Genomic DNA, 26487 nt, shown 5'->3' with positions numbered 1-26487 from the left:
TCAGATTCAAAGTCTTCAATGGCCAAAGGTCCTTTCACAGTTTGACTCCCTACTACCTTCTGACATCTCTTACTCTTCCCACCTACTCATTCTGCTCCTGCCACTCTGGCCTTGTTAACTCTTAAACATGCCAATCGCAACCTTCCCTCCATTCCTCTGCAGTTGCTGTTCTCCCTGCCTAACTCTTCTCCCAGAGACACACACGGCTTGCTCCCTCACTCTGCAGGGCTTTGGCTCAAGTATGAGCTGCTCAGTGAGGTTTTCTGTAGCCACTCTTTTTAAAATTGCGCTCAATCCTCCATACACTTTCTCTACTTTACCTCATTCTAAGGCGCTTATTACTATTTGATATCTCTTTATTCATTTATTGACTGGTTATCTGACTTCCCCTGCTGGAATGTAAGCTTCACGAGGACATGAATTTTCACTGATACAGCTCTAAAACTTAGACAATGCCTGGAACACAGGTGGCACATTCCATATTGCATACAATGAATGAATGAATGAATGAATGAATGAATGAATGAACAAAATAGTGAATGAGGGGGAAACAAATGAAAAAGCTGGGTAAACTATTTTAGAGAAGAAAAGATGTAAATGGGACTAGACATATGTGAGGGAAGACAGTGGAGAAGGAATATGAATATAACCATCTTTAAATGCTTGAATGGTTTTCTTTATAAAGAAGAGACTTGCGCTAGAAAAGGGACCAAAAAGAGGATTAGAACTAAGCTACCAAGTAGCAGAAAGGTAGATCATTGCTCAGTTCAGAGAAAAGAACTTTCTAGCATTAGGACATGTTCCACAAAGAAACTAGCTCCCTTGGGAAGTGGTGAGGTCTCTAGCCGTAGAATAGTTCAAGCAGAACTCAGAGAGGGCTCCTACAATGGCTGGCTACTTGAAGTATATGACTTCTGAGGCCACTTCTAAGTTACCACTGATTCTATGGGTACAAAATCATAAGCTAACTATCATGCTGGTCTTGCTTTCTCATTGTTGTTACCAGCATAATAAAAGACTAAAAAATCAAGTGAGCATGGCTAATTATAGTTGCTGAATCTTGGCTTTCAAGGGTTTCCAAAATATTGCTCCACCCTACACACCCTACCTCTCTTACTTTTACTGCCAGGAATAATCCCTAGGCTAGCCTCCTTTTTAAAAAACTATTGAACATTTCTGAATTTCCCTCCGTGTGTTCATGCCCTTCTTCATGCTAAAATAGTTTTGACCTCTACTTTCCACCGCCCTACCCAAACCTCAAGTCCCCCTCCTCTAGAATGACCCATGATTAGTGAACCTAATGCATAGCAATCTCTCCTCTTCTGAGCTTTACTTGTTCTTGTCTATAAAATCAAAGTTAGTACTTCACTATACATTATGTGCAGCACAGGCAATGTATTCTCTCTGTGTTTATATGTATGTATAACAAACCAGTATTTGCTAATATGTTTTGTATGCATCTAGTTTCTCTGACTATAACACTCTCTGAAAGCTCATTGTGTACAGAATTAATGCCTCATGTCCTATATTAATTTAGTACAGTGCTGGCACATCACTGGTTTCAAATAAGCTCTTACCAATTGACGGACCAATCAATTAACAAAATGGAAAATCCAGCCAGCAGGCTCAAGCTTTGTCTATCGGAAATTACTTTCCTAAAAAGCATTTTTCCTTCCTTTACAGATCAATTACAAAGTCAAAATTCAAACACTGCAGATTTCACAAACAGGAATAGCTGGCAAGTATTGGGCCTTACAAATAATGAATGTGCACATCAAAACAAAAGTTGTAGATGTTTGTTAAAAGTATACACATGCAGCTGATATGAGCAGAGATAGCTAAGAACCCCTTCTCTCAGCCTAAGGTAAGGGTAGAGCTGCCTCTGATAGAGCTCAGCATTGTTGCACGGTTTCTGAATCACAAGAATATTTCTGGAGTATAGTCTAGCTTCACCAATTGCAAAAACTCCACATTAATTTGGCAAATCTCCCTTGTTTGTTGATCTTTCAGACTTTTACAGCATCTATAAATGAAGACAATGAAGTCTGTTTCATTATGAGATAAGCCTACACATCATACATCTCTGTAGTTGGTATTGCAGTAAGAAACAGAAATAATGGCAGTCTTTTTATATTGCCTGTTAGAGAGCCTTAATCCAGCTTTCCCTACAGGAGGACAATACTGAAAATAGTATGGCTAGTTTATACTAATCAATTATATTTATATATGTCCCATAGGTTCAACTCAACCCCTTTCAGACTAGGATCAAAATGGCAAATGTTCAAATTACTTCTAGCATAATGCGCTAGAATATAATTCTTTAGAATACGAAATATATATTTGGCATGTAGCCAAATTATTTTTCTAGAATAATAATATTTACTCTGATTCAGGGCTTCCTATGGGCCAGATGTTGGTCTAAGCACTTTAGATAGATCAAGCTATTCAATCTTTGACAGGGCCCAATGGTGAGGGTATTATGGTCATTTCTCCATTCTGTTTATGAGAAAACTGAAGTACCGAGAGTTGAAATAAGTTTCCCAAGGGCAAGTGGAGACTTTGGAGGAATAAATACTGGTGTGTATTAGTTCCTAGAGCTAGGAATAAGCAGATCTAGTATTTGAGCCAGAATAGTCCAGCTCCAGAGTTGGTGTCCATAACCATTATGCTACACAGTCTTTAAAGAGTTTGTAGGCTCTATGTGAGAGACCTGTGTAAGGCTGAAAAGGTCACATATTTCACATTCACATAAGCCTGGTTTAAATCTCAGCTCTGCAATTTACTGGCTGTGTGGCCTTGGACAAATTATTTACCATCTCTGAACATTGTGTTTTTTGACCCCATAGTGAGGATGATACTGCTTATCTTGTAAATTTGTTGTCTTTGCAATATTCTGTACAAATCACTCATCACAGTATATAGCATATAGTAAGTGTTCAATAACTTATCATTATTAATATTCAAAAAGTAGCCCAAAACTTGATATTCTATAGTACCTACATAATTCTCTATGAGTTCACAGATAAATTATTGAATAAACTTCAAACAAATGAAAGTACATTTGGCTAGAATTCTTTGGGAAAAGACAATGTTGTAGCTGCATGTACCCTAATGAATATCACTTCAACATGAATAGTACTCATCAAAGTTATTAAAAGCCTTAACACTTAACCTGTCAATCAAAGGGGTTAAATCTAAGGTCAGAGCTAAACTTACTCTGTTTCATATTATTGATAAATTTATTTCATAATAGCTGAGTGAAAAAAATCTAACTCACTGAACTTTTAGTTGTATCGGCAGTAAAATGCATGACAATGTTGAGCAATATATGTAATTTTATTGGCTCGAAAGTTATGCATGTCTTTTCAAAACCAGCTATAAAAATTGATCTCACCCCCATTCCCTCAAGAAGTCAATAGCAATCTTTGAATTTCTTGTTTCTTTTCCCTCTTGTAATAACCTCACATCTAATGAAGATGAATTTCTAAAGATGAACCCCAGGGAGTTAATAATCTATCAAATACAACCACTTAAAAGAGAATACGAATCCTTAAGTAGAAATAATACCTGGCTTTATGTTGCAAATATTACCAAAGCTGGGCACAGGGAAATATTCAGCTTTGAAAATTAAAGAATAAGACTTTATGGTCATTGCCTGCACATCTGTAGCCCCGTTCCACTGTCTAAAATGATTCTTCCATAAAGGACCCTCTACATTCCCAGGAACAGGATCCTCAGTCTCTAAATTCCAAAGTTCCTTTAATGCCATCATCATACACAACAACCAAAGGTTCTAGGAGCTGTTTTTCAAATAGCACAGCCATACTCACAACTGTGCCAGAATAGGGCGATGAGGCATATTTTGAGGCAATTTGTGGTAAGGACAACTGCTCAGTCATTAGGCATGATGGTGGCAGAGACTCGGATTTAAACCTTCCCTCTTTCTCACCTTTTGGCAGCCGTAGGATCTTGATTTCTTTAATTTAGTTAGAGGATTTTGTGATTTATGTATCTAAAATGTCTAGTATACAGTGGGCTGTATACTAGACACTCAATAAATGGTAGATGGTGTTGTTTGAATTTTTTTTAAAATTTTACATGCATTGTTGTGTGATGAGGCAAGTTTGATCCAGAGCTACTTTGATGTACCTTTTGGTAAGGGAAATATTAAGTAGAATTACTGCATCTTATCCTTTCAAATAAGTATCAGGGAACTAAAAATGGTACCCCTGACAGCCTTCCAGACTATAGCAGAAGAGACCCATTGTGTATCATTACATACACAGAGATATGACATGAAAAAGAGAGTGGGAATCACAAAGGATCTCAAACTTAAACTTTGATTCTCTGCTCAAAAGAGATTACATACAGTCTCATAGGGTTAAAAGAAGACATTTATCATACAGTTAAATGAGTATTTTGTTTCATGCGACTATACTTCCCAATGCACACTATGAATCCGTATTTTTCACAAATCATCGAAATCACCAGTAAATAGTCTACTTATTCTTCTGGTGTTAAAAGCATTGTTTTTAAAAATGCAAACATTTAGAATACAGAAGAATTTGATAAACCTGTCTTGGCATGGCTTCATCTGTTAATAGATTGGGATTCTCAAATAACAAAGTGGCTTAAGCCTCCCTTGACCTCGAAAAAGTTCTGCTACAGTGTAAAGAAACTCACTGATTATCTGCTGACACAAAATATAGTTTTATTAGTATAGTAAATCCACATTTAATGGTAACAGTAATGATAAGAAACTCACCTTTATTGATAATATACTAAGCAGGATAGAAGTACTTTCAAAAGCAGCGCCTCACTGAATCAACAATTGTACAAGACAGGTAGGAATATTTACTTCATTTCGCATGTGAGGAAACAGAGGCTCAGAGAAGTTCAATAACTTGCCCAGCTCGGTGGCACCGTGCTTGAACCTCTGCAGTCACATTCCGGAGCGCATGCCCCTCTCCAGAACACCCGAGTGTAGGGCACAGATTCACAACCCAGACTGCTTTCAATGGCCTTTTTTTTTCTTTTTGGTATTCTATTTACTATCCCAAATTAATTTTGTGCTTTCTAAACACATGCTTCTGAAGCTATCTATTCCATGGTGCTATTTTTTTAGTGTCCTTAAAAATAAACAGCTCTTTACTTTTCCTTTAAGGTACATCTTTTCGTCACCTGCAGGGGAAGCTGCCCCGTTTCCCTGCCATAGAATAGCACAGTTCCTCCATGCTCCCCCTAGTTAACAGTGAATCCAGCTGCCTTTTTACTTACTCTACTTTTCTCTTTTAAGCCCTACCCCAAGTATCTTCCCATTCTGATGGCAGCTGCCTCAGGCCAGTGCCTCCAGAAAGGTCCTCTGGTTTGTCACCCTCTAGGCCTGCTTCTATGCCTGGGCATGCTGGAACCTACAGGCATCTGCATCCCCACTTATCCCAACTACTGTGGTTATAAGGGGCCTCTTTTCAATGCAGACAGCCAGTCAGCCAAGTCGAAATTTATACCAGAAATCTATTACCTAATTTTTAAACAAAATGACATGAAATCAGACTTGAAGATATCAAAAACATGTCTAGTTTCTGATTTAAGCAAGAAAATCCACATTGTTATTGCTTCCACCACAGAATAATTTACTGCAACAGGAGTTCTGGATCTTGCGCCAAAAATGAGGTCCTCTAACCAATGTCAAGGCCAATTATCTTGTGGTAGATCCCACAACAAAAGCAGACTATTGTGATTAGAATCAGAAGCACCACCCAGGGAAGCTGGAAAGCTTCTGGGGATTTCTTAAGTTAGTTTTTATTTTTTCTCCCTGTATGTCTGCTTAAATAAACTACCAGCAACTTGGTGTGTGGGCACCGAACATCTTAGATTAGTTTGGGAGACAAGGAGAGGGGAGACCAGGTTTGTTTTGAGCTATCGAGCAGGAGCCTGCAAGACTCTGTGTGTGTGTGTGTGTGTGTGTGTGTGTGTGTGTGTGTGTAATACTGCAAAGATCACTGCAACTGAGCCCCTGGGTAGATCTTGACCTCCTCCTCCCTTCCCTAATATCCTTCCCAAATCCACTGCCAGTAGCCATCCTGCAGTTTCCTACTGGGGAGGGAAAGCCCAGGTGACTACGTTCGTTCGGGAACACTCACCCCACAGTAAAGAACTGCCTCATCTCCTGCCTCCGAGACCTCATCAGTTGCTTATACTCCCCGATCCGGAGCTTTTTGCCATCAACAATGCAGGTGCGTTTCGGTCGAGGTTTGTATTTATAGTTCGGGTACTTCTCTAAGTGGATCTTGCTTAGCCGGGCCTGTTCTTCGTAATAGGGTTGCTTCTCTTGGTTGGACATGGATTTCCAGCGAGACCCTAAACATAAAAATAGCCTTCAGTACCCAAGTGGTCAAGGTAACATATCGATGGCTAATGCTGTATATACCTTCCCACTGCTTCACTCACCTGTGCTCTGGGTAGCTCCTATTCCCACATACCACTGAGCCTCCCAAGTAGTCTTTTAGAGACATAAAGAGCAAAGAATAATTTTGCATGTGATACATTTATTACGTTATTTTGTTTGATAACTTAAAGCTGGTGCTACACAAAAAATATATTGTTTTAAAACACCTCTCTGCTGCTTAAAGATCACCTTGCGAATCCACTGTCCCTCCCCCATCTAACTGTCGATCACTCTCAAAGGGTGAAAAACCCAAACTTCCAAAGCATGCTCTCAAGCCTGACAGGATCCTCAGAAAAGGCTCTCCTGGTTGCAGAGATTCAAGCATCTCCCACACTTGTCCAAGCACCTTTAGGGAAGCTGCCCTGTGATACGGTGTTAGCAGATGTTGTTATATCCTTCCGTATTTAAAAGCCCACTGCACACACTGTCTCCCCTGGCCTGGGGTAATTAAAAAGCCTAAACTCTACCTAAGAAGTTATTGCTTTCGAACCGGAAGGTACAGTTGGAATTATATATACCATTTTCAAGTACTATAAACGTTCATTCATAGCTTTACCAATGACAGCACAAAAATTTTTAATGTGGTTTATAGAGGAAGAAGGAAAAGTATTCACTTCTCTAATATTGTTTATAAAGAATTATCTAAACACTTGACGAAGAAGGGATGTGTTTTTTTACATGTATCAAATTGCATTTTTGTGTCTCGCTGGTGAATAAAGCAGTAACAGCTGTGCTGACTGGATGTTAGCTATTCTTCAGTGGAGATTTTTCATACATAAACAAATGGAAAGTTGTACAAATATTCTCTGTAGCCAGCAATATCCTGGTCTGCTTTAATAGCACATCCATCCCTGTTCTTTCCTGATTGTTGTGCAAAAGTTGTGTAGAAAGTCTATGCAGATTGGCTTCTCTGTGTTCTGCTGACTCCCAGTAGCATAAAGCCTCAGTCAACAGAGGGTTCTCGCTACTCTTGAAATGCTTGTGCTTTAAAGTTTATATTTTAATGAATACACTTACTATATTCTTAATAGGTTTTTTTTTCACAGAATGTACACCAATAATATAGATTTCCCACAGTGCCAAAATGGAAACAGAGAGGTTCTATGCCCATCTGAGTGCTTAAAATGCTGCTACTAAAATGTCAAAAAAAAAAAAAAAAAGAAAAGGAGATAGAAAGAAAAAAGAAAGAAAAGAAAGAAACAAAAAAAAAGAGAGAGAAAAAGAAAGAAAAGGAAAGGAAAAAAGAAAATTTCAAAGTTAGGTATCAATTTCAAGGAGAGAGAAACACTGATTTTCTTTTAAATGTCTGTTAATTGGAAAAAAAATTAATGTATCCATGAGGAGCATTTTGGCTTAAAAGATACTTAAGTCGAAAAAGAATAATACTATCCCCATGCATATCTCAGAAACTCTAAAAAGAACACCCTGCTTGGCTGTAATGACATTTAGTACCCATCTTGAAATTCAAAAATAAAAGAGAAAAACTTATCTTTTTTTTTTTTAACATTTTGCCACAATTAGATCTTAGGCATGTTGTAAATTTTCTTAGAGGTTACTGCCTCACCATGCCTCAGAACCAAGTTAAATTATTTATACAGTGACAAAACATGTGTATTTGTGTATGTCCAGATCACCAATATTTACTAAGGTTAAATATTTATTGCTTTTGAACAAAACATTTAAAAAATGAAAACCACAGTTTAAGTCTCTAATGTTTTTCAGCTTCTTAAACGGCTCCTTTAGAGATTTTGTCACATTGTGACAGCTTAAATAGAACAGTGCCTTCTGTGTTTTTTCTTTTTAAAGAGGAAACATGTTGACTGTAATGCCGCATGTTGAATAAAATATGTTCAATATGTTGAACGCAGTAATTCCAAACTGTATAATCTGCACTAGGCAAGCTTTACACTAACAGAACGAGGTTTTGAGTTTAATCCTGTGAAGCAGGAGAATCACCCTGGCAGTTTACCGCACGTGGGGCCTCGCCGCCTGGGCTCTGCGTGCTCGACTCTCTGCTACGAAATTCAAACTAGTCCTATCTTATTAAAGTAAATGCACTTTTATTTGACAAGTTTTAAAGTCATCATTTGAGGCACTGTTTGACACTCCGTGAATTTCACACTGTTTGGGGGCTCACCCTAGTTCCCCGTGAGTTCTTTGGGGGGGAGGTTATGAACCCAAGAATGCCAAAGCAGAGACTCTAGGCTCTGGGTAGGATTCGGAGGCTTGAAGAAGGCTGAATAGGAAAAGGAAATACAGCTTGTCTCCAGGATCCCTGTTTAGCATGGCCTCTCAGAGTTGCCAAATTCAGTTTAACACACCATAAATAATTTTGTCTCTAAAATAAGTTGCAGGGGGACGCCTGGGTGGCTCGGGGGTTGAGCACCTGCCTTAGGCCAAGGGCGTGATCCTGGAGTCCTGGAATCGAGTCCCACATCAGGTCCCCTGCATGGAGTCTGCTTCTCCCTCTGCCTGTCTCTGCCTGTGTGTGTGTGTGTGTGTGTGTGTGTGTGTATGAATAAATAAATAAAATCTTTAAACATATAAAATAAAATAAAATAAAATAAAATAAAATAAAATAAAATAAAATGAAAGAAGTTGTAGGGTCTGCCTGGGTGGCTCAGCTGGTTAAGTATCTGCCTTGGGCTCAGGTCAGGATCCCAGTCCCAGAATGGAGCCCCGTATGGGAGGTGGGGAGTCTGCTTCTTCCTCTGCCCTTCGCCCTACTTGTGCCTCTCTCTTTCTCTCTCTCTCTCAAACACATAAACAAAATCTTTAATAAAATAAAGAAGTGTTAGTCCCTCCCTGGCACTTGGTGGCTGTTTAACCGCTAATCCTAAACACCAGGCTGCGGGGTGGGGGGACACAGGAGATGACCACAATGTCTCCCAAGGCAGCCTGCTGAGCTCCACCTGAGCTCTGCAAACCCCAGTCTCCCTTGGGTGTCAGAGTAGCCCCGGAGCCCCTGTGGTCCACTCTCCGGGCGCTCGCTGGGGGCGAGGGGCGGCATTCGAGACTGCACTCACCTAAGATTTTGCTAATGTTGGAGTTATGCATGTCGGGGAAGGCCTGAAGGATTTTCCTCCTCTCATCCTTCGCCCAGACCATGAAAGCATTCATTGGTCGCTTGATGTGAGGCTCGCTGCTGGCCCGGCTGCGGGCGTCCCTGTAGACTCGTGCTTCAGCCACAGTGGCACCTCCTGTTGGCCAACAATAATACTGCTGTAGTTTAGCTGCAGAGCCATTCATGGCTTTACCTCCTGTAATGTCAGGGCAGGAAGAACAAGACGGGTGCAAAGCATTATTATCTGGGTAAGGTAACACAGCTTGCCGCCTGGTTCAGCTGTTTTCCCGAGGCCCTTCTCGTCTGTTCAAGTGACCTCTTGGAAGAAGATGGTTTCAGATGACAAGGCTACAGGCCCTGCTGTCGGAGGTCTCCAAGACACATGGGGCCAAATTCACCTTGGATGTTTTTATACACCTGGTGCATTTTCACTACCGCTGGCTGCAGGTGGAGATTTGGCAATGCCTGGCATTATTTTACGCTAACCTCTCCTGTTGCGATTCTTCCCTTCAAAAGCAGGCTCTCACCTAACATTTTAGCCTCTTTTGTCCCAAACTGCAGCACTTCAAACTGCCTCTTTACCTCAAATAGAATTCTCTTTCACAATGTTACGCCTTGTCCAGTGGTCCTCTCGCTGCCCGGAAGCCCCATCTCCTACTTCTTCACTAAATCCCACTAAGCCCCACTCAGCTTTCAAGGCCTACCCAAACGTGGTATGTTTCACAGATTAATGAATTCAATAAAAATATTAATTGAGCAATGAATGACAATGAGTTAGGCATTATGCCAGGGGTTAGGGCACAACAGACCCTGCTTGTAAGGAGCGCCCAGATCAGAAGGGATACAGACCCCAGGCAATTATCACAAGAGTGTATGATAAGTGCTGTAATACCGAAGTATACAGGGCACCAGGATGGCATCAGACAAGACAGTCAGCTAATGCCTCTTAGGAGAGGCGATGTCTAAACTTTGTGGTAGATGATGAATAAAGATTAGCCCGTGAATAGGGGAGGGCTGTAAGGACAGATGGGAAGGGTAATTCAGGCCATAGGAACAGCATTTGCTATGATGCTCCCCAGGCTGCATTAATTCCCCTTTCTTTTATGCTACATGCTCCAAAGTAATTACTTGTTTATGTGACTATCTCTCACTAATCTTTCCAGTCCATCCCCAGGAATATGAAACTCCTAAAGTTGGTGTTTATGTTGTACTCATTCTTGTATCCCCAGGATTTCCCACATAATAGATATTCAATAAATATTTATTAAGTAAAAGATTGGTTTTCAACTTATATGCAAAACTACTAGACTAAAAGGCATTTATTTCAAGGGTCCTGATACATTTTTCTGCTGTTTTAGGGTAGTTCGTAAACATTCCCCAATGAAAGTATATCCAATTCTCTGATATTTTATCATTTCCAAAGAGGTGATTCTAACCAGTAACATACTAGATTAAAAGCTCTTTGAGAATATGGCAAGAACTGGTTCTTGTTCACTGCTGTATCCCTAGGTTCTAGTAAAGCACTAGGCATATAGAGTTTTAATTTGTAAACTATGTTAAATTAATGAATGATTGGATAAATGAGTGAATAAATGAATGAACATAGCTCTTGCTTGTTTTCATGAATCCTACCAACATGACACAAAGATGTATGCTTTGCAATGTGGCATCAACTAAATACCCCCCTATAGATGGAAAAACTTCTATAGCTAAATGTAAAGTGGTTGGACTGATGGCCTCAGCCAGGGTTTCTGCTGCATAAACAGGAAAGCCAACTCCCAAAAGTTTAGAAGCAAAATATACATTAAAACCAACATTTCTACTTTCTGGAAAAAGTAAAGCCTTTCAGCTCAGTGGAGTGATTATACAGGAACAACATGGCCCAATCAATCTCTGGCCCTTCCACTCTATTTCTAGATACCTTGATTAAGTAGAAATTTGTTTGTGTCAGAGCTCGTAATAAATTAGAACATTAAAGTGCACTATTATTTGACAAATATGATCATAATTTATAGCAAACAAAAGACAGGATAAAAGGGCCCAACTGACTAATATTATCAATTCTTTTCTATACATGAAAGAGGGCAGAAGGGCCACTATTTGAAGACCACGCAAAAATAATATATTTCATAAACAGCCCTTCTTTTAGGCCTACTAGACAGAATGATCCCTTACATGAGAAGTCTCAGATCCCAAGATGCATAACTAATCTGCTACCTTTTTGCCACCATACCCACAGTACATTAATTTCATTTAAAATGCACTGACCATACAGGATAAATTGATTTCACTTTATATGGGTTTGACAGCCATGTTTATTGTGCAGTGAAATGTAGTGTAGCTTCCAGCTGACAATATCCATCAACACAGGGCAATATGCTGACTGCTGGGCCAGATGAAGGCATACATTACTCTGGAAGTGAAACACTCATTCAGATACGACAGTGTCTTCTCCTGAGGATCACCATGGTAATTTATGATGCCCTCAGTGCCATTACTTTACAACTGACATGGATTCAGCAATTTATATACTTGCATGCATACACATAAAAGGAGACAGGCTGGTGGAGAATGTCAGATGCAAAAACATTTCAATATTATTCTAAGTTAACTACTATGCCACAGGTGATTAACATTTGAGATCCGCTTTTACTGTCATAGCTTTCTCTCCACCTCTAGCAAAACCAAATGGTCAGCTTCCATTTATTTATTCATTGAAAAGATGTATTTTATTGTGAATGGGAAATTTTACTATCCAACAGACTGACAAAAATCATGGTGGATTTTCAGACCCTGGTCTTAAGTAGATCTTCTACTCCATACCAACTGATTCTCCCAGATATGTCTTACACATGCCCCATCTCTCTCTCTCTCTCTCTCTCTCTCTCTCATTCCATACTTCAATCTTAACATATCCTTCTCACTCTCTTCTACCTTATTAAATTCTACTCTTTTCGAAGGGACAGACTCGGGTCTCACCCCACCAACTAACTACCCTACATTGACCTTGCCCCTTTCTCCCATACTGCATATTGTCTACGTGACACTGACAATGAATTAATTACACATGAGATATCTAGGACTCACAACAAATGCTCCCATAAATTTGGAAATTCAAGCACAGTACAAAGTATAAAAATGTGAATTAAGAAATGGAAGATAGAAACACTTCAAGGCATGTGTGCATCCCTTTTTTTTTTTTTCTTGCCTCTTCTCCTCCCTTTTAAGGAAAGTCAAGTGAAAAATGAATGAGGACATCCTGACCTAACCTAGGAATATGGTATCAATGAACCAAGATTTGAGAAGAGACTTATTCAGGGAGACCAACATTTGAAACTGCTTTTAAACCAGACTTGACATCTGATCAGAGTCAGAATTTTTAAAAAGTATTGAGGACACAAAACCTAAAGAATATTTAGAAAGTGTTCCTTAGCTTAGCTAAAGTTTGCTTCATGAAACAAAATGGTTAAGGAATTATTGTTGCATCAGAAGAAATACATGACTGGGTATGTGTGTATAAATTCAGAAATTTTAAAATGAAGATTGTATATTAGGTAAGCCTTTTAAACACATAAGGAAAATGTTATAGAATACTATAGAATTGTTTTCCAAAGGTGTGCTATTAGTCTGAATATTTGAAGCCTAAGATCCACTTTCTGTTACAATTAAAAGCTACATATCAAGTGTGATTTCATACTGCTTCCTTCATTTTTTAAAATAACACCAGGCTAAAAAATTGTAAAAAGCACTTCGTTCTAAAATAACCAATGCTCTTTGTCAGGATCCAGAATTGTCCTACAAAATGTCTCACAATTCTATGACATAGCCTCTTTTACTTTTAAGAGCAGAGGAATCATTTGTGAGTTCAGTGTTCACAAACTAGCTCCTCATGGAAAGCAGTTCGAAGAAGCCTAGACCCAAAGCTCTGCACCTAGAAACTACTGCTTTCAGGCTGACCTAAGTGTTTGTAATTACAAGCAATAGTCATCCTAAATGACACTAACTGAAAGGCCAGGAGGTCAACACTACCACACTAGGCAGCACAGGAAAGCACTGCACCCCAGGAATTCCTGCTCTCTTCAGCTTCCCCAGGGGGCTTGCTTTGATTAATTCATCCTTTGTCTTCTCATATCATAGTTTGGGTAAGGCAAACTTACAGTTAGACAAAGAAAGATAGTCTATGGGGAGAACATAGAAATTTCCAAGGCAAAGACTTCCTTAGAAATCTGTGATTTAAATGATTTAAAGAGAAGACAGAAAGTTGAGTTTTTCCAGGTGGGTCGGAAAGAAGGCTAGTGTAACCATCATAGACTATGGCAATGGTCCTGAACTAATCCTAGAGAGGCCCCCTTCCTGGGTAAATTCCAAGGGTTATGTGAGTGAATGAATAAGTGTTTGGTGTGTGTGTGTGTGTGTGTGTGTGTGTATACATACACACTCTCCCTAAGGAAGAACTTTGGCTAATTCTATAATGTGCCTAGTACTCATTTATTTATGCATTAATTCAGCAAATACTTCTGACGAATTTCAGATAGACCCAATATTTTGATTGGGTATATAAAGAATGATAACACATGTGCCTTTTTAAAAAGGGATTTGGTCCAGTGAGGGAGACAGACACATAAATGGAAAATTACAGTGTAAGTCCCACAAAGGTAATTTAAAAATGCTCTGAAAGCAGAGAAGAGAAGCTACTGATGTTGTTGGAATGAACAAGGATGAATATCAGGGAGGCTTCGGAGATGCAGTGGTGCTTGAGCAGCATCTTAAAAGAAGAGGAAAAATTCACTAGCAGTTATAGATTTGAAAGTATTCCAGGCTAGAGAATTAGTGTGAATAAAGGCATAGAGTTATAATGAAAGATTAGTAGGGTTTTGGTGAATAAAAGAAGCTGACTATGGCTTGGGTTTATAGAAAAAAATAGGAGAATACTAAGAGAAGAAATTAGAAACATAAGTAGGGGGCAGATTGCTAACTACCTTGAATGCCAAGCCAAGAAGTCTTTAAAATTTTTAAGTAGGATAGTGACATGAACAAATATATTCAAGGAGACATCAAAATGGAAACTAAATGAGAAATTCTCTCTGAATAGTCTCTATGATTACTAATGAACTGATAATAAATCTGTAATTTATAATCTGCAATGTAACAAGCTATGCAAGCAACCAGTAAAATACGACCTAGAGATAACAACAAGAGAAAGAAAAACTGAGATGACTCACATAATATAATTAGCAAACAAAAGCTTGAAAGTAACCATTAAAAACATATTCGAAACTTAAAGATTATTGTAATGAATACATAGACAGGGTAGAGGGAACTCAGCAGGGAAATGAAACTAGAAAAGAAATGGAAATTCTAGAACTGAAAAGTATATTTGAGATGAAAATTCACTGATGAGGGGCACCTGGGTGGCTCAGTGGTTGAGCATCTGCCTTTGACTCAGGGCATGATCCTGGGGTCCTAGGATAGAGTCCTTCCTCAGGCTCACCATAGGAAGCCTGCTTCTCCCTCCACCTATGTCTCTGCCTCTCTCTCTGTGTCTCTCACAAATAAATAAATAAAACCTTTAAAAGAAAAGAAAATTCACTGATTGGATATCACAAATAAATAAATAAAACCTTTAAAAGAAAAGAAAATTCACTGATTGGATATCACAGAAGTTTGGAGTGCAGATAAAGGGTCAGTGAACTTGAAAATACATCGAAATAAATTAATTATCCCATCTCAAAAACAGAGAATAAAAAAACTAAAATATCTCTCTCAAAAACAGAGAATAAAATAAACATAAACAGAGACTCAGCAATATGTAGAACAATATTAAGTCTCCTAAAATATATGTAATTGAAGTTCCAGAAAGAAAAGAGAGAATCATTACTGAAAAATATTTGTAGAAGCATTGGTTGAAAATTATCTGAATTTGGTGAGCATCAGCAACAGGTTCAAGACATTCAGATAAATGCAGGCAGGGTAAAATCAAAGAAAAGCAAACCTAGACACTAGCCAAACTGCTGAAAACCAAAGACAAAGGGGAAATCCAGAGAAACAGGATACATTACATATAAGGTGACAATAATACAAATGATCGCTGATTATTCATAAGAAACAATGAAGGCTAGAAGACTATAGAACATCTTTAGAATGCTGAAATTAAGTCAATTCAGAGATTTACCTAGTGAGTATATGCTCCAAAAACAAATGTAAAATAGATTTTCAGATAAATAAAAGCTGACAAAATGTACTCCCTATAGACCCATACCACAAGACATACTCAAGAAATTTATTCAAGATGAGAAATAATATCTGACAGAAACTTAGATATACAAGAAGAAAGGAAGAGCATCAACAATGATAAATATATGACTTCAAAAAAAAGCCCAACTTTGTTTTCTTCTCTGGATTTCCTAATAAACAGCTGATTTTTAATCTTTTTAAAATACAAGGGGCTATTTAATATAAATTATAACACTGTATTGTGGGATTTATAACATATGAAGAGGTAAAACGTGGGAGAACAATAGCACATAAGCACAAAGGATAAGGGTAGTAAATGGAATTAAATTGTTAAAGATTGCTTTATTTTGTGAAAAGCAGTATAATTTTAACTATGGGAAGACTCAATTATGGATTTATAGTAAATCACTAGAAACAACAACTAAACAAAATACAAAAAGGTAGAGCTGAAAAAAAAAGGTAGAGCTGAGATGCCAATAGAATAATTCAAATGGAAGACTAGGAAAGGACTCAAAAGGAGATAGTAAAAAGATCAGTGGTTGCCATGGGTCAGGGAAAGAGGGATGAATAGACAGGACATAGAGAATTTTTAGGGCAGTGAAAATACTCTGTATGATGCCAGAATGATGGATATATGTTACTTTACATTTGTTCAAATCCATAGAATGTACAATACCCAGAGCAAACACTAAGGTAAACTATGGACCTTGGGTAATTTTGATACGTCAGGGTAGATTCATCCATTGAGTGGACCACTCTGATGGGGTGTGTTGATAATGGGAAAGGTTATGCATGTGTGGGGAAGGGAAATCCCTGTACCTTCCTCTCAATTTTACTGTGAATGGTACACTGCTATAAAGAAATAGAACCTTAATAACAATAGGATTCAACTGACTTAAAGGAAAGACAGAAGGCCGAAAACTGAGGGAACAAACAGAACACAAACAACAAATTATGAGACTTAAGCCCATCAAATTCAATAATCACATTAAATATGAATAAAGTAAATAATCCAACTAAAATCAGAGATTTTCAGAATGAATAAAGGGTTGAAATCAATGAACTACAAAACAGACGCAGTAAAGACAATTTATAAAGCCAAGGGTTAGTAATTTAAAAAGATCAATAAAATGGATAAAGCCCTTGTTAGACTAATCAGCAAAAAGAGAAAACAAAAATCCCAGTATTCGGATTGAAAGAGAGGATTTTGCTTTAGATACTACTTGCATTAATAGGATAATAAAAGAATATTGTGAATAACTTAATTCCAATAGACTTGACAACTTAGATAAAATGAACAAGACACAAACTACTAAAATTCACTCAAGAATAAATAGAAAACCTAAATACTCTTATGGCTCGTAAAGAAACTATATTTATAGCCAACATCCTTCTCATGAAGAAACCTCCAGTCCCAAATGGTTTTAATGATAATTCTTTCAAAAATGTTTAAGGAAAAATTAAAATAGTTTTATGCAAACTAAGAAAGTAGAGGTTGAAGGAAAATTCTCCAATTTTTTTTTTATGAGGTGGCATCAATACCCTGGCAAAGGATTTGAACATACATGCAAAAGTTCTTAATAAAATATTGGTAAATTAAAGCCAGCATTATGTTAAATAGATAATAAGTCATGACTAAGCAGGATTTCTCTCAGGAAAGTAAGTAATTTAACATCTGAAATCAGGCAAGGTAATCACCATATAACAAAACAAAGGAAAAAAACATGATCATCACTATAGAGTCAGACAATGGTTTTAAAAATTCAATACACACTCATGTTAAAAAATCCCAGGAAATTGGTAATAGAAGAGAACTTCCTCAGTCTGATAAAAAGCATTTAAGAAAAACCTGTAGGATATCATAAGTATTACTGAACTACTACTTTCCTAAAAATGAAGAATAAGGCAAGGGATGTTTACTCTCACCATTGCTTATCAACACTCTCCTGCAGTAAAGAAATAAAACATATGCTAATTAGAAAAGAATAAATAATGCTATTTGTATTCGTAGATAATGTAATTGTTTTTTAATGAAAATCCTAAGGAATATGCAAAATAATTATTAAAACTAGTAAGTGAATTTAGCAATATTGCAATATAAAATATAAAAATATAGAAATCAATTGTATTCCTATATATTAGCAGCAAACATTAGAAAATATTTTTTTAAGTTTACATTCATAATAGCATCAGAAAATAAAAATACTTGGGAATAAATTAAACCAAAAAAATGTGCAAGACCTTTGCATAAAAACAATACATTTGTCAGTTAAATTAAAGAGGACCTAAGGGAATAGAGGAATATACCATGTTTACAGATCAGAAGAGTCCATATTATTAAAATGTTAATTCTTTCCAAATTTATCTATATATTCCACCCAATCCCAATTAAAAAATCTCCAAAAGACAATTTTGTTTTAGGAATTGGCAAGTTGATTTTAAAATTTTTATAAAACATAAAGCAGTAAGAACAGCCAAAACAAACTTAAAAACGTTGGAGGATTCAAAGTATTTGATTTCAAGATATGACATCTGTAAAAAACCAGAGTAAAAAAAAACAGCATGGTATTGGGACAAACATAGACAAACAGACCACTAGCATAGAATTCAAGAGTACAGAATTAAACCCCACATATATGGTCAATTGCAAATAAGGACTAAGGAAATGATAGTCTTTACAACAAATAGTGCTAAAACAAGTGGATAAGTATGTGGAAAAAGATAAACCTAGACCTCTTATGACATAGTACTCTCAACAATTAATTTGAAATGAATCATAACCAAACCAAAAACTCAATGAATACATAGGAGAATATTTTAGTGACCTTGGAGTAATCAAAGGTTCTTAGATATACCCTATAAAGCACTAAATATACAAGAAAAATGATAAGTTGAACTTTATCAAATTAAGACTCTGCTCATCAAAAGTTGTTTAAAAATGTCAAAGCACGGACTAGAAAGAAATATTCATTAAACACATATCTGACAAGAACTTATATCTAGAATATATGAAGAACTTCTACAGAAAAATAATCAAATTTTAAAATAGACAAAAGACATGACACTTTACAAAAGAAAATATAGTTATGGCCAATGAGCACATGAAAAGGTATTCCATATCACTAGTCATCAGGAAAATACAAATTAAAATCACAATAGATACCACTTCCCTCCCATTAGAATGACTTACAATACTAAACCTTGGGAAGGATATGGAGCAACTGGAACTCTAAAATATTGGCGGTGAAAGTATAAAATAGTGTAACCATTTTGTGAAACAGTTCAACAGTTTCTTAAAAAGTAAAACATATACTTACCAATAACTCAGCATTTTCACACTTAGGTACTTACTCAAAACAAATAAAAATTTTGTCCAGAAATAGATTTATAGAAGAATATCATAGCACTTTTATTCATAATAACCAAAAACTGAAACTAACTGGAGAATGGACAAATTGTGGTATAGCCATATAATGGGATACTATTCAAAATAAAATTGTTTTAACTCTTATTTAAAAAAAAAAAAAGCAAAAACGAAAGAATCAAAAGAAGATAGAAAAGCAATCAAACCAAAGTAATCTTTTCCTGAAAGTTTTTTTTTCTCCGTGGACCTGAGTGCATGGCATTAAATTTAGGCTATTGTGAACTCAAAGAGTTGGTCTCATTTACATTAATAATAATTTTTATTGTAGAAATATATTAAGGAGGGTAAAAAGGCTTATTAATAAAAAGAGATATAAATATATACCATTGGGTTGCTTGGCAATCACAGTATTTTAGGCTACTTCAATCTATCAACAGAATAGTTGATTTTCTCCTGTGGGATTCTGGAAAGAGTTACATGATACAGTTAATAGTCCCTTATTTGGGTTAATGGAAATAATGATAACAAATACATCAGAAACAAAAATGTAGAAGATGAAGGCATTTTACAAAGGGACTTGAAAAACTAGGAAAGATGGAAGGTATTAATTTCACCATGTTCATCCCACCAAATCTATCTTACTATTGTAGAAGTCTAATTCACTGTGCTGTAGGAATGGCTGACAGCTGTCTGTCTACGATTTTGAAAGTTCTACAAACTTTACATTCCTGCTTATGCCAGAAAGGGAACCGACTTTCATTATAAAAAGGCTGCTTAGAATTCACATTTGATTTCTTCTTACGAAAACAACAAAACAGAAAATAATTAGACTATTCTTGGGTGCCTGGGTGGCTCAGTGGTTGAGCATCTGCCTTTGGCTCAGGTCATGATCCCAGGTCCTGGGACTGAGTCTCACATCCGGCTCCTGCATGGAGCCTGCTTCTCCCTCTGCCTATGTCTCTGCTTCTCTCTGTGTGTTTCTCATGAATAAATGCATAAAATCTTAAGAAAATAATAATTGGACTGTCCTTTTCGTTTACTTGACAGGAAAAGACATTCATTCTATGGCTGAGCAAGAGTCTTAACCATTAGGAAAGTGATGTGTTCATCTTCTGAAAAGGGATACAGGGGTGAAGGCTATGGTTTGCCCTCTATGTCTTTTATATAAGATTAACTAGGGAGGTTAGCAAAAAATTACCTATTCATGGTTGCCATGATTTAAAGAAGGCAAATGCAAAATATGGATACATCTTCTGAGCTCACAGCTGGTGTAAGAATAGGAACCAGTGGTGAGGAACCAAAGGTGAACTGCCTGTGGTACTTTAAGGTGTTGATTCTTCATTTGTCCAATGTAGGGGAAGGACACAGGCAAATTTTCATTTCTCTGTTTTCATATTAAAGTTCTTTAATCACACTAAAAACAAATATCTTACCTACTTTGACTATAGAACTTTATAGCAAGAAATTCACTGAATAATCTAGATAGATAGATAGATAGATAGATAGATAGATAGATCGATATTGTATACACATAAATAAAAAACTCCATTGGGCATTTTGGAAACAATCATTTCACTAGACTAGACTAGCCTGGAGGTCAATTTCCAGGACAGACATACCATGTGTGCCAAGTACTTTTATATACAATAATATTTACAAAGGGCTTTCAGGAAATACATTGTCTGAATCCTCTTTCCAATCCTTTGAAATTGGTAGAGGGATAGATGTTTTCGCCCCACTTTAGAGATGACAAAGACCAAGGCTCAGAGAGGTTGCATTAGCTTCCTCTGGAATAACCAGATGCCGGTATGCTGTTAGGAGCAGAGCCAGATCTAGAACCTAGGTCTTCAGACTTGCCATTTGGTCCATTTGCCCTACACCAAAGCTATCCCGATTACTATTCCATGATCTGAAATAACTGAATTTCAAAGCTCACCATTCCTTGGCTGGAACATTACTCTTCCCCTGTGAGGATGCCATTTCTCTGCCACAGCTAAGCACAGTAGAGGAGCCCATTACCAGTTATGAAGTTCATGCCACTGTCTAATTGGTCTCTGAAATACTGCCCCACCAAAGAAGCAAGAACATGCAAAGAAAGCATGGAGGACTGAAATTACAGCAGGAATTAAAACGATGCTAAATTAATGCATTCCTTAGTTGCCGGATTATGAGCAAGTGTTATCGTGGGTAAGGCTTCTATTTTTTTCCTGTTGGAAACTCCATTCTCTTTAAAAGATCAACAAGAAGAACCAAAAGGGAATTCCCTAAGGTCAGCTCTGAGGAAACATAAACCTCTAATTCAATAACTCTGCTACTGCTCTGAAAAAAGGCTTTATTATTGCAACATCCATATGGAGCCAATTGGACATTAATGACTAATCAATCCCTCCCCTTTCTATTCTACTTAAAGTGTCACAAACCATGTTTAGATTAGCCCATTTCCTGCTTAGGATTGCTCAAGATGTCTTTTGTTCTTTCAGGACCAGCCTGATGGAGGCAGCTTAAACAAACACACGACCAGAGTGGCGCAGGAGTTATAAAGTGCCATATGTGAATGAACAAAGGGGCTATACTAAAGCCTTTTGTGGTATTTGTTAATGTTTTTCATCTGAGCTTAAAAAGGCTTAATGACTTTGTGGTGAGCTGATGCATGTGGCTCGTGGCTTTGCAAAATGAAGGAAATTCTAACCAGTGATATACCAGTCTGTATTTTCAAGAGTCTCTTGCTTTCAGTTTTGGTGCCTATGTTTACTTTTTTTTTTTTTAATTCTCAAGTTATATTTGCTTTACACAGATAGCTAAACAGAGACCTTCGTCTTGTTTCAATTATAGGATCCAAGGGCAACTGGGAATAACTTAGGTGATCCTTTATTTTAATGACCTGAAAGTAGCAGAGAACATCAAATATCCTACTTATTATCTATTTGCTATTTGTATGCACCGAGGAAAGTTTACAAGCTGTTGAGCCCAAGCAAAAAGATATCATTTAAGTTTGAAGCAGAGACCACTGTAGATGAAGTAAGACAATAATAGGTTCTGGCTTCCTAAGTTTTCAGAAGAATCAGGCTCATATTCAAGTAGGTTCCCTTGGAGAATACAGAGGCTGGGAAAAGGTGGTAGATTAAATAATTCATGTTGCTCAGCAGTTTCTGGCTTTATCCAACTCAATACACTACCATAGACTCGACATGAAATTAAGGAGCACAAACCAAGATGAAGTGGATTTCAGAATTAGTTAACAAGGATACTACTAAATCCATCCTCTTGTTTCCATCCTTGTCACTCATCGATTGCCTTGGCCTCACTGTCTCTGCTGGACCATTATAACACTAGCCTTCTCACTGATATGTTTACTTTCAGCTTTGAGTCCCCAGTCTCCACTTAATACCTTTCCTAATTCCATCCACAGTGATCCATCACCAATGCAATTCTGACCAGATTACTCCTGTATTTAAAAGTCTTCAATGGTTCCCTAAGCATTTCCTTCATCCCAAAAGATGAAGTCCTTAGTAATACTTTCTATGACCTGTGCCCACCTTCTTCCCGAGAGTGTGCAACCCAAAAGGGTAAGGGAGGACTATGTCTTATTCATAACTGTATCCCCAAGGTATTCTACACAAGTGGGCATAAGGTAAGTACTCAAATGTAGAGAGCGGTGGACATCTTCAATAGTGAAAATTTTAGGGTAAGACTCAGATACCAACATGTTGCTTTAGAACCTGAGAATTTGGGACTCCTGGGTGGCTCAGCAGTTGAGCACCTGTCCCTGGCTCAGGGCATGATCTGTGGTCTCAGGATTGAGTCCCACATCAGGCTCCCTGCCTGGAGCCTGCTTCTCCCTCTGCCTGTGTCTCTGCCTCTCTCTCTCTCTCTCTCTCTCTCTGTCTTTCATGAATAAATAAACAAAATCTTTAAAAAAAAAAAAAAAAGAATCTGAGAATTTCTGAAATTAGATTTTGTATAAATCCCATTTTATTATCTCCTATTAAATACCTTGCTTACTTGAACCCTCTGTAAAATAATAAGGCTTTGATGGGAAAATATATGCATCATTGTCTGGGACTGAGATCATTGGTTCTAATCTGACTTCTTTTATTGACTTGCCACACCATATGATTCTGAAATCCCAGCTTCCCCATTTCCTGGGAAATCTTGAAAGGATGGTAGGGCAAGTCTGAGCTTTTTGGAAATATTAAATCTGGAAGCTATTCTGAGGTTGTAGGGCATGTGTAAATATATACAACTGAAGCATTTGAAGAGGCATATGATAGAGCTTCACTGGATAGCAGAGTCACTACAAAATACATAAAACGTGCTCACAGAATAAGAGAATTTGAACATGAGAGGGATATCAAAGATCGCCTAATTCACATTCCTTATTCCATACGAGGAAACTGAGGTTTAGAGAGATGAAATTGCCCAAGTCTCACAGTTAGTAAGGGGCAAAATCACAAGGAACTCAGATGTAACTAACCCCTAAGTTCCACACTTGCCATTAGAATTAATTTCTAAAATAGTCAGTTGAATTATTTCAATCATATCTGGACTTCCTTTTAAAACTCAGTAAAAGTCATTTAATTGGTTTCTCTTCTCCATTTGTTTTAGGGAATTTGCCTTTTACTAGAATAAGAAATGCAGATCATGGGCACAGTAGAAACTAATTTTTTTTTTATTAGGTTAAGGTATGAAAATAATGTAGAAGGATTTTGGGGCAACCAACTCATTTCCATGATCCACCAAAATTTCTTTACCCCGAGAATCTGGTGAAAGTATTTGAAAGGTACCTAATAATTGTAAAGTGTGAAAGACTGAAAAAAAATGTTCAAGTTTCTATTTCTCATTTCTTTTTCCTGCTTTTTAATGAAAACCAACAGAAAAACGCTATTCCAACAAACACAACCAACTCAGCTCATCTTGGAGAAAAATGGGAGTTGGTGTGGCTAAGATGCTGCGTAGTTAGTTCTGGGTTTAAACTGTACATTTTACCTTTCCTAACTTGGAAAATTATTTCCTTTCTCTAAATGGTAACCCCATCTGATAAAAGAGAGCTAATCATTTATGCTTGGAAGGATCCTTGTGAAGATTAAACAGGAATGTAAATTTTTTAGCTCATCTACTAGAACCCAGGAACCACTCACTAAACAGTAGTTGCCGTTAGAAATAGTAGCAGTAGTAATGGCCAGACAAGTAGCAGAATGTCCACTCCAGTACCTAGGATACAGCCGGTGTTTCACTCATAACTATTCCATTTCTAATCTTTCCCCATACTTGGTGATATTTCCTGTACCTCACAGTCCTGTTCTCCAGAGTAGTTATAAAAAGAACCAAGTCAGCTGTAGAGTGCAATTTACTACTTAATAGAACTTCTTTTCTGGCCCAAAGCTAAAAATATTCAAAATGGTCTCTATGATAAAGAACTAAAATGTTTTGGAATATGCATAGGACGCAACCCCCAAAAACCATCTCATATCCCCCAGTTCCCACATGTGGAAACTGTAACCAGATGATGCTGCTGAGTCCTGACCAGAAAAAAAGGGAAGGGATCACTGTCATGTGAATTTATGGATCAGCTTTTTATAAAGGACTCATTTGGAATGACAAAGGATTAGGATTATTGACTGATGGTAATAAATGAAGGGCAAGGCAGTTTCAGGGACATTTGACAGTTGTTTTTCTTTCTCCTTTACTAATAGTTCTGTTAAATTTGCAACGTAGAATGCCCATTCTCCTTTTCCATTTTGTCCTCATGTGGGACCAGCCTTCTCAGTGAAAAGTGAGCTTATATTCAAGCAGCATGAGGTGATTTCTCTACCATGAAAGTAAACCAGTAAGCCGCAATTTGTATTTTTAGTGTAAATTTAAAATGGTTGAATATATTGCTTATGAAATTCTCCTCTCCAGGGCTGAGACTTGGGATATTAAGTTTTAGTTCAGAGTTACTTTTTACAGCCTCCTCCTAAATGTAAGAGTCTGCAGTATGATGCAAATGTGGATGCATTCTTACATACTCCCCTCTGGTACCAAGACCTAACATGGGGCATCACATCTAGGGGTTAAGTATTCACTGAACAAAGACAATTGAAAAAAACCTCTGGCCACTAGTGAGAGGCAAAAGGACAACAGATCTGTAAGATGTCCATCAATCACAGTGGAAAAAGTGAAATCACACTTTTTTTAAAAAAATGAGTAATATACCCAGGAAGAAAAGAAGTAGTTTTAATATGACTTGGATGAAAACCCTCCTAACACCTACTCAGCTCTCTGAGGATGTTATATGAAAAGATCCCCATTGAATATTCCCTCTGAAAGGCTATTAAAGAGAACAGAGGAATAAAGAGACGAACCAGAGATCTCCCACACTAAACTAACTGCTGGTTTTGCATTATTTTTAACCTCTGTAATCTAAGCCAATCTTGAATGATTAGAAATTAATGCCTGTTTGTTTGGTGGCAAAGTCTAAATTCTTGAGCGTGGCATTCAAGGCCATCCACAATATGGAGCCCAGGAATTTCTATAACATGTTCAATTCCACAAATATTTACTGAGTACAAACAATAGGCGAGGCTTTTACTGGGCTTGATGGGAAACACAAGGGTGAGAAAGATGATTCTTCCCTTCTAGAACTTCCTTATGAATGACTGTGCTTTACTGGGTCTGCTTGGGTTATTCCCTACACTTCAAGTTCTTCCCCTTGTCTTTGCTCATTAACCTGAGCTTATCTCCAGCTCTACTTCTATCACAGAAATAGAGCCTGCCACAGTCATTGCTGTCCACAAGGTGCCACAGGTTCCTCTTCTAAACTTTTTGTTTGTTTCTCTAATGACGTACTTGAACATGTAACCTCTTGGGTTGCTTTGCTTTCCAAGTGTTACTAATATTATAATCCCAACCACATTACTAGCTCTTGGAGCACATAGGGCAGCCCATCTTAAAAAAAAAAAAAAAAAAAAAAAAAGACTCTTCCCTCCATGACCATATGTACTGTGCAGTGGGCTTGTGAGTCTGACATAAGAGATAATCAGTAAATTTTAACTTGAACATGTGAGTAAAACTGAAGATTGGAGGCCCCTGAAGTATGGACAGACCCTGATTGGAAAGGTTTGGCTATCAGCACCAGCAGTTCAGTCTACAAAGAACCACCACTCAAGGGTATGAAATGGTAGGTAGTGGGCACAAGCAAACAGTCTTAGACAAGTGAAGTAAAATGAGACAATGAAAGTAAAAGGAGATATGCAAAAATAAAATTATGTTAGTTTAAAAAAAGATAAGTTGGTAACAAGAAAGAAAAAGAGCTGGGTGGTTATTAACTTTTTGAAATAAGTTAGAAGCACAGTTATCAGAACTTGAGAAAGAGGAAAGGACCAGTTGGTGGTTGGG

General features: G+C 37.4%; 1 protein-coding gene across 50 annotated transcripts in view; it reads right to left on the bottom strand.

Moving 5' to 3' along the window:
- SOX6 (SRY-box transcription factor 6) overlaps window positions 1-26487 on the bottom strand; it is a 581952-nt gene that overhangs the window by 11592 nt on the left and 543873 nt on the right. For 38 of the 50 annotated variants that reach the window (XM_072725559.1, XM_072725550.1, XM_072725530.1 and 35 more), the window contains 2 exons: window positions 9475-9708; window positions 6144-6360 (listed from right to left, as the gene is read on the bottom strand). In XM_072725559.1, coding sequence (XP_072581660.1) covers window positions 6144-6360; window positions 9475-9708 — 451 coding nt within the window. The remainder of the gene's footprint in view (window positions 1-6143; window positions 6361-9474; window positions 9709-26487) is intronic. The other 12 variants (XM_072725547.1, XM_072725577.1, XM_072725579.1 and 9 more) reach the window with 1 other exon arrangement.

This window comes from Vulpes vulpes, chromosome 11 (assembly GCF_048418805.1).
Source record: "Vulpes vulpes isolate BD-2025 chromosome 11, VulVul3, whole genome shotgun sequence".
Classification (NCBI taxonomy): Eukaryota; Metazoa; Chordata; class Mammalia; order Carnivora; family Canidae; genus Vulpes; species Vulpes vulpes.
This window is presented reverse-complemented; position numbering and strand designations above follow the sequence as displayed.